This window comes from Cucurbita maxima, unplaced genomic scaffold, assembly GCF_002738345.1.
Source record: "Cucurbita maxima cultivar Rimu unplaced genomic scaffold, Cmax_1.0 Cma_Scf00004, whole genome shotgun sequence".
Classification (NCBI taxonomy): Eukaryota; Viridiplantae; Streptophyta; class Magnoliopsida; order Cucurbitales; family Cucurbitaceae; genus Cucurbita; species Cucurbita maxima.
Window position 1 is genome coordinate 575,555 of NW_019272020.1, and position 12,751 is coordinate 588,305.

The 12,751-nt window shown below is 34.6% G+C and overlaps 2 protein-coding genes across 2 annotated transcripts; both read left to right on the forward strand.

The window, feature by feature from the left end:
* The first annotated feature begins 6,292 nt into the window (after positions 1–6,292).
* On the forward strand, positions 6,293–7,078 carry LOC111478783. The gene has a single exon (XM_023123241.1). The coding sequence runs from the start codon at positions 6,376–6,378 to the stop codon at positions 6,634–6,636; it is 261 nt and encodes an 86-aa protein (XP_022979009.1). The 5' UTR covers positions 6,293–6,375; the 3' UTR covers positions 6,637–7,078.
* A 3,747-nt stretch (positions 7,079–10,825) lies between these two features.
* LOC111478836 (glucan endo-1,3-beta-glucosidase 11-like) lies at positions 10,826–12,520 on the forward strand. Its single transcript, XM_023123327.1, has 3 exons — positions 10,826–10,922; positions 11,010–12,043; positions 12,218–12,520. Exons 1-3 carry the CDS (start codon positions 10,883–10,885, stop codon positions 12,308–12,310), a joined length of 1,167 nt encoding a protein of 388 aa, XP_022979095.1. The 5' UTR covers positions 10,826–10,882; the 3' UTR covers positions 12,311–12,520.
* Positions 12,521–12,751: the final 231 nt, after the last annotated feature.

Below are 12,751 nucleotides of genomic sequence, written 5' to 3' on the forward strand. Positions count from 1 at the left end.
GAAGACAAAAATAAAATAAAATAAATCGAAAAATCAATGGTTATGATGTTATTAGTTAGAGATTATTGTTTTAATTTGCTAACGTGTGAAATGATTATTGGGTTATTATACATCAATTTAATAAGTGAATAAATAAATGCATGAAGGGTTGGGTTTTATTTAAATGAAATTATTAATTAAAAATAAAGTATTGGAAGGTTCGGTCCCTCATAATTTAAAAATTGAATAAAAGATATTTTTTAGTTAATTATTTCACATTTTCCATCTCTTCCTAAGTTTGTGATAAGAAGGAGCGAATATGCCAAAGAAGGTCGAGGACAAGTCCAATTCTACATTTTCCATAATAATAATAATTATAATTATTATTTATTATGGGATATATATATAAAGAAATTAATGGTCATCATCATTATCGTGAATTTAAAAGAAGAATGGATTGGGGGTTTGAAAATGATATGTTTTTGATTGTGAGCCGTCCGATTAAGCTTTAAACAATCCGACATTCTTAAGCACAGCCATCTGTTCATCTCTGTCTTTAAGAACCAATATTATCAAATAATTGGAATCCAACTACTTTTTCCTTTTCTTTTAGATTCAACATTAATAAAATCTTTGAACTTTTTTATTTTTTTATTTTTATTTTATTTCTTTTTTGGGGCACATTTCGGCACCCCATATGATCTTTACAAAGCTTCGTTCCACGCCTCTGCATCTAATTATTGCTCTAATTGTGATGTACAAGTGTTTATCTTAAACCCATAAATGAGTATTAAGAAAAGTTTAAATGTCTTGGTGATGAAGTGATGATAAGAGAAGAGACAAGGTGTGAGTTTGGATGCAAAGCCCATGTGCTCAACCAGCCCCACCTCGTTTTCTCAATCATTCGCCCTCCTTTTAATCTTATCTGGTTTGAGATATTTAGTCTTTCAGTTTACCATATGTATCATATTTGACTCTTGATCATAGACTAGTATTATACACTCATTTTAGTTGATTCTGTAAATGATTATAAATATAGAACTTTCTTCATCGTTTATGTGTGATGGTTTTAGTAAATATTCTCATGATATCAGAGTCCGTCCAATTTAGGAACTCCATCCTTTTTTCTCTATGGCTTATGAATCTTCTTATCATCTTCTTTTTAACAGACTTTCTTCCTCAAATGATCTTATTTGAAAAAACCAACTTCTCGCTTTACTTGAAAATCCAGACATGTTGGGTTATATAGATGGAACTCTTGTTTCACCAACTTGCTTTGAATCAACAACCTCTTAAACAATACAAGTATTAGTTCAAATATAATATATATAGTAAACCATAATAGAAGGCAAAATATTCAAACATGTGATTGTTTGAGTAACAATAATACTTCAATCACCCACTCCTTTGTCATCATTCGACATTGAGCTTCATTTTCTTTCCATCTTCTTTGAAACACACGTTCTTATAGAGAACAAGACATGCTCACATCTTCTGGTCAACGATAGATGGAAAATGGTAGAAAGAATAATTGAATAATCATGCCGAGTAAATATTTACCCAAAAACATATTTTGTTATTTCATAGACATTAAAAGACAACAAATATCACATGGTAGAAAGAGAAATTTGTAAACATTAAAAGACAAGATAAAGAGAGAAATTTACCGTACGATCATAACACAGTAAATAAATCTAAAATTACGTAAAATAAATGATAACTGTATATTTTGCTTCGGTACGTGTGAAATTTATGTCGCTTAACATTTGACACGTGTGTTGTTAGACCATATTTTCTTTTAACATTAATTATGTTCTGTCGAATAAACAGGCAGGAATTGAAGACACCCATTTTTTTTCATTGGTTAAGGAAATGAACATAAAAACAGCGACAGTTCCCACTAATGTTAATATTAATCTCTGTGAGTGGAAACGACACGTCCTCGACAAAAAACAAATAATTAAAACAACCATTTTTGCATAATTCTTCGATTATATTTATATATATCTTTTTTTTTTAAAAAAATCTCCAATGAAATTCAAACAAATGTCCCTTATCGACACTTGGAACCAATTTTAAGTAGTGCTAATTTGTTAAGCAAGATTAGGGTTTTGGGGGGTTTTTATTTATATGAATATTTTTAGCATTATGGAGGGGGAAATTGTATTTAATGCTTAAGCCACTAGCATGGATAAGGCTAAAAATTGAGTTATAATATTAATAGAAATGGATAAACGACACAACATAAATGTATGTATTCACGACCTACACGCCCAAAAGTAGCACATGATTTGCACTCATAATCTTAATTTAAACTATAAATATTTTTTTAATAATAATAAATAAAAAAAAAGGAGAGATTTAATATTAACTAAATGGATGTTCTCATTGATGAAGTAATCAAAAAGTTAAGTTTAATTAAATATGTTAAGATGGTGGTTATTGTGGTTGTTAGCCGTTGGCGCACATGGACTGCACCATGCCTTCCAAAATTAATACATTTATCCTCCCACGCGGAAAAAAAAGAAAAAAAAAAAGAAAATCAATTTATGCCAACACCCAACCAAACTTAAAATAAAATTGAGATTTAAACATTGGTTCATCTTAGATAACTTAATTAAGAGTGTTAATAGAGATGTTTATGGGGTAGGATGGAGATAGAGAAGCCTTCTTCGTCTCTGTCCCGCCACCTATAATATTCTCCTATCACCAAAATTCTTCATTCATTTAATTCTTTAAAAATAATTATTTTAAACTTTTATTTTTTAATAAATCTGTTTACACCTAATGTTCTACTAAAAATATACATTTTAGTTTAAAAATTACCATTAGAGTTTTACAATTAACTAGGGATAACTACAAGAAATGTAATCCCGTCTCTGGCCCCATTTATTTAACAGAGAATAAATGTTTTCTACTCTCTCCTCCATTTCTTGTCTAAACGGGGAATCTCCTCTCTATTCGAGAACGTGGATAAAATGGACATCCCTAAGGGTTAATATTTAAGGTTAAACAATAATTTTACGAGTTTATTTATTTTGTGAAAATTATCCATAAAACCCAAAAAAAAAAAAAAAAAAGATTTAAGAAACGAAGAAAATAAGTGTAAAGATTCATGATTTAAAGCAAGATTTGGGAGAAAGGGATGAGTATCTGAAATATATATAAAAAATTTGAATTACAATGTATATGGTCACCAAAATAATGCAATATCTCCAATCATATAATTCCTTTTCATAGAATATGCCAAATTTTGATTAGTCGAAAGTTTTAATTTTATATTACATCCTAAATTTTAAAATTATTTGAAATTATTTGAAATTGGACAGAGATATGATGGACCAAAATTAAAAATTAAGTTGGTTATAATTAAACACAATAATTATTGATGAACAACAATAGTACATGTGCTTCCTACTACACATATATGTATATATATGTGAGATTCTTGTAATCTCAAGTAACATGGGGATTTTGGTGATTAAGATCTTATTAACAACTTAATTATTGTCTTTTCCCTTGTCCATTTGGGTCGCACATGAAGAGAATATATGCGCAAAAATAATATTATTTTAATGTTTACATGGCATGGGAGAGGTAATTAAGTGAAGAAAACCCATAGTTAGTTAGGTAAATTGATTATAAAACAGAGTTAAATATTATATATATATATATATATATATATATGGATGAATTATAATTGAAAGATGATGTATGGGTATTGGGATGCAAATCATGTGTTGTCCTAATCTCTTTATTTCTATATTACAAATATTTAATTAAAATTGGTTTAATAATTGGAAGGGGATGCCTAACTGAATTTGACTGACCAGAAATCAACTACCAACTGCCACACCCATTAATTAACCCACTAATTAATAATTAATTAATATTCATCACTAATTTTAACCTAGCTGGCTAATTAGCTAACTAGGTATGTATGTGTGATTAAATTAATTATATATAATATGGGAATGGTGGGAGTGGATTTGCTGTAGAAAAAGAAGGGAATATTTTTATTTTATTTTATTTCAATTTTTTTTGCATGTAATTCCAAGAGTTAGGTATAAAAAAGCGTTAAATTTGACCAAATTTTATTACAAAAATTGAAAGGATCCATCCGAATTAAGACTTGTGTCCCAAAAAAAACACGACCGCCATTCAATCAAACAAATTAAAGACCAGCCAGATTCTGATGAGATTTTGTTTTGTTTGCACATGCTCCATGGATTACTTAAAAAATTACCTATTTTTCAATTTCATTATATATATATGTCTCTATAGTCTAAAGTGATGATTTTATTAAAGTTTTGATTTTATCAGATATTTAGACATTATAAACATATCATAACTAATACAAGGTGGCAATATAATTCATCAAAGGTGGGTTTTTCTTAATATAAGGTTTTTGGAACAAGATTTTTGCATGGAATCAACAAATAATTTCAATAATTACCATTCAAATCTACGTGGGATCTCACAATCTACCTTCTTTAGGAGCCTAACGTGGGAATGAGATTATGGGTAGAAAATTAGTAAGCATAAGCAGGTCCAACTTGAAATGGTAATGCAAATGGGGGTGTACCAAACTCAAGATTATGACTTCAAAATCGAACCTTTTACCTGAAAAAAGGAACCCCTGAAGTTGAGACTCAAAAGCGAATTAGAATTCATAGAAAAAAGAAGAGATTAATTGGGTGCCAAGGTCTATGGAACAAGCAAGTTGCAAGAAACGTCAACTTAAGTGGCATATGATATGAGGAATTTTGGATATTTAAGCTTCCAAAAACAGTCAAAACCCACCCCCAAAGTGCATCATTACTAAGCTTTTTTATTCAATTTTTGGTGCTTGTATTTGGTGAAATGAATCCCCACAAACTCATTTAGACAAAATATAAAACTAACTCCAACTCATATTTCCACTCTCTTTGTCCAATGCTTTTTAATTGCTTCCTGTTTTAAGCCTAATTGGTGATGTAATTACATACGTTTACGCTAAATATTCTATGTCTTTCTCTTTATCAATTCATTCTCGCCTAAAAAATTCAAGAACAAAAAATACCCACTTTTTTATTTTACCTAAAACATCTTCCAACGCCAATAATCTCCAATATTATTAACTTTTTTGGAGGTCCAGGTGCAAATCTACTTGATATGTACTCAACCAAACATTCCAATGAAGAAACCCTAAACTCGGTGTGTAGTTACGTGCCACACAAGCTTACAAGAGCTCGAATGCAACAAATTAGGGTTTAGGGAATGAACAACAAACTCCACCCTCGCTCATTTTTTTTCATATTTTGTTATAGGTCCATTTTCATCCTTGTATAATCGTCTATGGACGGTTTATACTGTTTTATAGTTACTTTTTAGTGTTGATATTCAAATGTGAAAAAGCTATTTTTGTACGTGCAACATTTACAAGAAGGGTGTAAATGAATTGATGTCGTTCACATACCAAATTTGAACAAGTCTCTAAGATTGAACGGTCAGTGGAAGCAAAAAAAAAAAAAAAAAGAAAAAAACAAAAAATCGAAATTGAAATTGTGATAAATATGCATGTAGTTGTCGAAATCAAAGTGTTTGATGTTTTTGGTCGAAGACCAAAAGTGTCAATTATGAAAATCTTGTGTAATTTGCGTGACGAAAAAGGATGGGAAAATGGGAGTTTGGTACTCATTAAGAATTTTTGTGACAAAGTGTGAAAACCATCTTAATCAGTGTTTGAGCATAAATCCAATAATAAAAACACCTCATGCATGCACTTCCCCTAAATTCAAGAAATTATTCAACCGAATCCCGTATGATATTAACTTAGGCTTCAATTGATAATGATTTTGTTCTTAGTTTTTGAAAATTGTTTTGGCTAATTAATGAAATGATATGTGTTTATAAGTAAGAAATACATCTTTATTGATATGAGGCGGTGTGTATGTTCTCCAATATCATACCATTGTGTATGTTCTCCTCCGTTCCAAATAAGAAAATAAATAAAATTAAAGTGTATTTCATTATCGGATTAAGTCTACTAATTAAAGAAATTGAGGAAAAAGTTGTTTTAATTGAAAGATTTCTATCCCTTTTTGTAAAAACGTATCAAATTGGCCCATTAATTTGAGACTCATAAAACAGTCCTTTTGATGGCTCTACTGCACTTTGGGCCGTCATGTGAATTGAAATGGGCTTTACTGCACTTTGGGCCGACAGGTGAAAAGGCTAATATGATCAAAGCCCAATAATTGGGTAAAGCAAATTATGGGCCTCTGATGGCATTAGCCCAAAAAGAAGTTGTCGGTTTGCTGTTTCTCGGGGCTGGCCGAATTATGGAACATTTGTTTGTTTTTCCTCGCGAGAGATCGTGCAAAGGGCGGAATTGAAATCGGAATCGGAATCGGAATGGGTGCAATAACGACGTCGGTGATAGCAATCGGAGCGGTGATTCTAGGATGGATCACCATCGAGACAGCTTGCAAGCCTTGCCTCGAGAAAGGTCGCGAGGCCATTGATCGCTCTCTCAACCCGGATTACGATCCTGACGATGACGTTTCGGATATACGCGCTCCTCTGAATCCCAACGCTGATTTGAGTCCAGATCTTGATGGTGTAAAGGCTTCTCGTCCATCTTCGACCACTTCTGAGGTCGTCAAGGGCGTTTGATTTCACTTTATGCGCCTAATTTCACCCTCTAAATCTCTGGATTTAACGGATAATAGCATTTTCTTGTTGAAGATAAAGTATGTTTGTTCTTGTGAATCGAATTCTGGATATTTAGATTCTTCGGTTCGTGTTGATGATTTCGCTTTGGAATTTGTCTGCTGATCGCCGGTTCTTGGATTGCCACTTCGAGAATGGTCAACAGGTTACAATGTAAAAATCTCTTGTTCTGTTATGCTTGCATTTGTTTCGTGTTTGGATCTCTTGAAATTGTTTGGTTACTAGAAAAACGGAATAGACAGATTCAGAACTTCGGAATGTAGAAATGTTTTTATATTATATTGTAATGTAACGAGCTGGAGCTTGATTGTGCACTGCGTTTGGAGACATGTCTTGCTCTGGATCATTGTTGTTTTAAATGAATGATTATGTTTCTTTCTTTTCATGTTGCTTGCTGAATGATTTAGGCGATAGTTTCATAACTGCGTTACAATTATGATTGGCAAATCAGAGTTGATGGCAGAGGTTGAGATGAATTTCTTGTGAGCTTCTCTTCTTACAAAAAGCTTGAGTCACGAATTTAATTAGAGCTGAGCTTTTTTCGGATTTCAAAGCTTAAATGGAACAGAACCCTTATGACTGTCGAAAAGGGAGAACATGCCTGTTGATCTTGACACGCTCGAGACAAGGATTAAGGGGGACTCAAGCTCCATTCACATTTTCGTCCAATTTTGTAACTTCGTCGTATCGTCGGCGAGATTTGCCTTCGCCAAACAACATCACTTATATGGAATCCAAGCTTGTTCAACCACACACGTTGTTTGTGCGTGCATGTTCAATCGTTGCAACATAACAATGTCACATCTCATTGTCATCTCGATTCCCAACCGCATGACAATGCGTTATGATGTCATCCCATGTCTAGTGACACATCGGCCATCTTGACTTGCTCTAACACATTCATTAGGAATTGACTCATGCGTCGATCATCTCTTTAGGACATCCAAACATCCATCCATTCGAGTTCACTCGAGTATTCAGACTCTCTCGTGTCCATACTAAACCATTTACGACGTACATTCTAGATAGTGGGTACATAATCCAACCTCCGGACACATGGGCTATGACGCAATACTGGCACACCTATGTCGTTTGGTACTGTCCTTGAAAGACCATTTTTAAAGGAAGATGCTCGTCCCATGACACTCCCCACACTGTGACACACACTTGTGCTATAGGGTAGCTCACTTAGGTAACAGGGCCTAGAGATGGTGGATAGCCAACATCATGCCTCCTCCCCTACGGTACATTTTGAGGAATTTTCAATCTTTCTCGAGTAGATGTCTTTTTGGCAAGTAGACCTACCCTGTGCATAGTTCATTGGGTATCCAATTGACCCTAAATTTAGAAAGCTTTCATCTTTCATATACACGGCTCTCTTCGAGGCAACTACCTGGGCAAGCCCCCGTGTGCATTAAGTATAAATTTCGTGTACCTTAAACACAAGGGGCCTACCAAACTGCGAAGCCTATCATCCTCCTTCCTTGACGAAAAGACAAAAGCACGTGGGTGTGTTTTGACTTTGAAAAACTCTGCTCATTCAACTCAAACTACATTTATTAGGCTATGAAGATGCCAAATGGTTGCATTTTGCTTTCGTATCTTCCTACGACGCAACACTCTCCACCAAGGACTCAGATTCATTAATTCAACGTTTTTCGCATGCTTCCTTTGACTCATGACTAAACGCCCTCCACTTTTTCATACGCTCTTTATCTCGATATATAATAATACACACCGATGCACTAGCACAAGCACAAGCACAAGCACAATGGCTGACTCCAAGAACACGGCGGCGGGAGGAGTGAAGGTGGTGCTAATTGAGTACCGCCATATTCACACCGACGTCTCCAACTTCAAATCCGTCGTTCAGAGCCTCACCGGCAAGCATTCCTCCGCCGTCGAGGGCGGTGGAGGGACCTGCAGGAAGAGGACGCGAGTGGAGGTTGAGAAAAGTTATATGAACCGGACGACGACGTTTCTGCACAGCGCCTCGTTTAAGGACTTGGATCGCTTCCTCAACCTCCACCTCCCTGCCTTGGAGGAGCTCAACTGGATTTGGGCCGACTGACTAATATCCATCATGGACTACAGTGGATTGTGGATCCATTCTATCGTAAGGCCCAGGCCCAAATAAGGCCCATTTCAATAGTCGATCCATTCTTTATTCATTTTTTTTTCTCTCTTAATTATATATTACGTGGGTTCCTTCCCTCACCCTCAAAATTGACCTTCTAAAATCAATCTCCTTTTGTGTATTAAATTCAATTCCTCCAGACTTAATAGTAACAATTCAATTGGGCTAATGACGTGGCTTCCACGTGGCAACTTTAGAAAAGAGTAATGGAAATTGGGAGGTTGTATTCTTATCAACAAAACCCACAAAATTAAAAATAAAAATAAAAAATAAAAAAAGAAAGAAAGAAAACTTTATTGGCTAAAATAACCAATCTTGCTTTTCAATCCCCTTTTACATTAGCTTATCTTATCATCATATACCTAAAGCCCTAAATAATTAGGCAAATTTTCTCTTCCCACACTTTCACTAATTTCTAAACCCAAATATGGAAACTTTATATATTTATAAAAAGTTGTCTCGGTTCATTCATATATCCCTTATTTACTTTTGTACTCAAATTGGTGTGAAAATTGGGTGGGAATGGGTCAATTTCAATTTGCACCATATATTTAACTTTACCCCAACATCAATAATAAAATCTTTGCCGGCCAATTTGCATGTAAAAGTGATTCTCCAAGGACACTGCCTTTTAATTCTATAAAAAAAATAAAAAAAAAATAAATTAAGTTATATAAAACCTTAATCCCAATTAATAACTTGATTAATTCTCAATTTATTTAATACCAAGATAATGTAATTCTACACGTGACAAATATAATGAGCCCACTTTATTTGACCCTGTGAAATTTAATTTATGTTCCAAAAATTGGAGGACTTTACACATCCGTTTTGGCCAGTAATTTCCACATCCTTATCCAAATATCCAAAGCTAATTAAAAGTTAATTACTTTCGTCCCACTTTCTTCCTTTGATTAAAATACAAATTCAATTTCACTTCCTCATTACTTAAAAATCATAAATATTTAAAATATACATGGACTCAAATAAATTAAGAAATAAATCAAATTTAGTATAATTAATATTTATAATATATGGTTAAGATATGTGACATTAATAAATATCCCTATTCCTTTTCCATGTGATGGGCATGAAATTGAATGATGACGACGACAACAACAACTCCAATCTCTCTCTCCTCAAATTTTAAATGCTACCAATATTAAAGTAAGTCAACTATAGTAAGAGGAATCATTTTAATAATCAAATATTACATAATCTCTTCTTTATGGAGATTGAATCATTTCCACAAAATTATATAAATGTATTGTGCTTTTCTTTTTTTCCCCTCAAATGAGAGATTTTTTTTTTACTCGTTCAAGCTAATTGTTAGTAGATATTGTTTGTTTTGACTTGTTACTTATCATCGTTTTCTTTTCTCTCTCCAACCAATATGGGATCACGCAATCCACCTCCCTTGGGAGTCGAGCGTCCTCGCTGACACACCACCGGTGTCTAGCTCTGATACCATTTATAACAACCCAAACTCACGTGGGATCTCACTATCCACCTCCCTTGGGAGCTCAACGTTCTTGCTGACATGCCACGTACTGCCTAACATTGATATCATTTGTTACAGCCCAAACCCATGTGGGATCTCACAATCCACGTCCCTTTGGGGTCTAGCATTCTCGTTGACACATTGCCCAGTGTTCTGACTTTAATAGCATTTGTAACAATCTAAACTCATCGTTCCGTGTCTAGCTCTAATATCATTTGTAGTGATCCAAGTCTATTGTTAATAGATATTGTCCACTTTGACCCGTTCCATGACAAAGATGTTAGGGAGAATGAAAATTTTGTATTGGGTTTAATTTATATATTGATATGTATTAAAAGAAGAAGGGTGGTGTCACTTTTTTCTTAATTGCTTGTATGTGAAGAAAGAAGGGTCCATTATTGGGCGCGTTGATGATGGGAGAAAGTTGAAAAGAGACACTTCCCAATTCTATATAGTACCCATTTCCACACCCAAATTGTAACCCATATTCCCAATGCAAATCTTCTGCACAAAAGCATTCCCACAAAGCCCTCTCTCTCTCACACATTGCCATGATCCTACTTTTTCTTCTATTCTCTCTCACAGTCTCAGGTATTTGAACATCAATGTGTAATCTTCAACTCTTTTTCTCTTTGTTATTCGTTTGTATATTGATCTTAGCATCCTTTTTAATGGCAGGAGTTGAATGTTTAGGCATTAATTATGGGCAAGTTGGCGATAATTTGCCACCCCCAGATAAAGTTCTTGAGCTCTTAACTTCACTTAAGATCTCAAAAGTGAGAATCTATGACACAAACCCTCAAATATTGGCTACATTTGCCAACTCCAAAACAGAGCTTATAGTCACCATAGAAAACGAGATGCTAACCCAACTCATGGATCCTCAACAAGCAGTCCAATGGGTAGCAACCCACATCAAGCCATACTTCCCAGCGGCCAGGATCACCGGAATCGCAGTTGGGAACGAGATATTCACCGGAAACGACACCACTCTAATGGCGAACCTCGTCCCGGCAATGATCAGCATTCATGGAGCTTTAGCTCAACTAGGGCTAGGCTCATATGTTCATGTGTCAACTCCAACATCCTTGGCTGTTCTTGAGGAGTCCTTCCCGCCATCAGCTGGTAGCTTCAAATCACAAGTGGCAAGCTACATTTCACAGTTTTTGCAGTTCTTGTCAAGCACAAAAGCCCCATTTTGGATCAATGCATACCCATATTTCGCCTTCAAAGATAACCCTGATAAAATATCATTGGATTATGCTCTTTTAAACCCCATGTCTTACATGGTTGATCCTTCCACTAGGCTTAATTATGACAACATGCTGTATGCTCAAGTAGATGCAGTGATCTTCGCCATGGCAAGGCTTGGCTTTGATGGGATTGAGGTTAGGGTTTCAGAGACAGGATGGCCTTCAAAAGGAGACGTCGATGAAATTGGAGCCACAGCTCAAAATGCAGCCATTTACAATAGGAACTTGCTTAGAAGACAATTGGCCAATGAAGGAACCCCTCTTAGGCCAAATATGAGACTCGAAGTTTACCTTTTTGCTCTCTTTAATGAAGACATGAAGCCTGGACCAACCTCTGAACGAAACTATGGTCTCTACCAACCTGATGGAACCATGGCTTACAATGTCGGCCTTTCCGCGTTGCTGAGCTCCACTTCTACCTCTTCCGCGTCCATCTCCCTGTCTTCTTCAGCCACCAAGGTACTTTCCTTCGAGTTTCACCCAAAAAATTTCGTATCAATAAAGTAAAAAGACGATAACTTTCCTTACGTTTTCTAGTTGATTCATTCCTTTACTATAGGAAAATAAAGAAGAAAGCTAAAAACTTTTTCTTTTGCAATGTTTCATTTTTTTTTTTCTCTCTCTCTTTAACAGACAACAAGGACGGAATTCAAAAGCCTTGTGTATTGGATGTTCGTGTATTTGCTGATCAGCTTCAAGACTATTTTTACGAGACAACTATTTTAGACGAATTAGATCAGTGATAAAAGCAGTGTCAACGATTGAATTTGAACAAGAAAATTAAACCCATTGATTATTGAAGCAAGTTAATTAAAACCCATCAACCATTTGATTAGCTTTAGTTTGTTAGTGTCGATTTGATTCATGTGTAGCTATAAATTAAACTGTTCATTGTATAGCTCTCTATCTTATGTACGTAAAAACCACAAAGGCTTTGTAATTCCATGCCGCTCGTTGAATGTTCTATTATTTAGTAATATTACAACCTTGTTTTCCTCACATCTTTTGTCTTACACAAAGAATAATTAATTTTGGAAAAGATAAGAAAAGAAATGACGAGGAATCCACATGCACTTGTGTTCGTATACAAAATTTCAAAAGTCGTTTACTTTTCCTTCCTCTTTCTCGACGATAAGATGACTAATGATTCGATGTTCGTTCAAAACT

Excerpts from the sequence above, each read along its gene's own strand:
- LOC111478783 (XM_023123241.1), top strand. The coding sequence starts at position 6,376 with ATGGGTGCAATAACGACGTCGGTGATAGCAATCGGAGCGGTGATTCTA.
- LOC111478836 (XM_023123327.1), top strand. The coding sequence starts at position 10,883 with ATGATCCTACTTTTTCTTCTATTCTCTCTCACAGTCTCAG. Across the intron at positions 10,923-11,009 it reads ATTCTCTCTCACAGTCTCAG|GAGTTGAATGTTTAGGCATT; the intron begins GTATTTGAACAT and ends TTTTAATGGCAG. Across the intron at positions 12,044-12,217 it reads TGTCTTCTTCAGCCACCAAG|ACAACAAGGACGGAATTCAA; the intron begins GTACTTTCCTTC and ends TCTCTTTAACAG.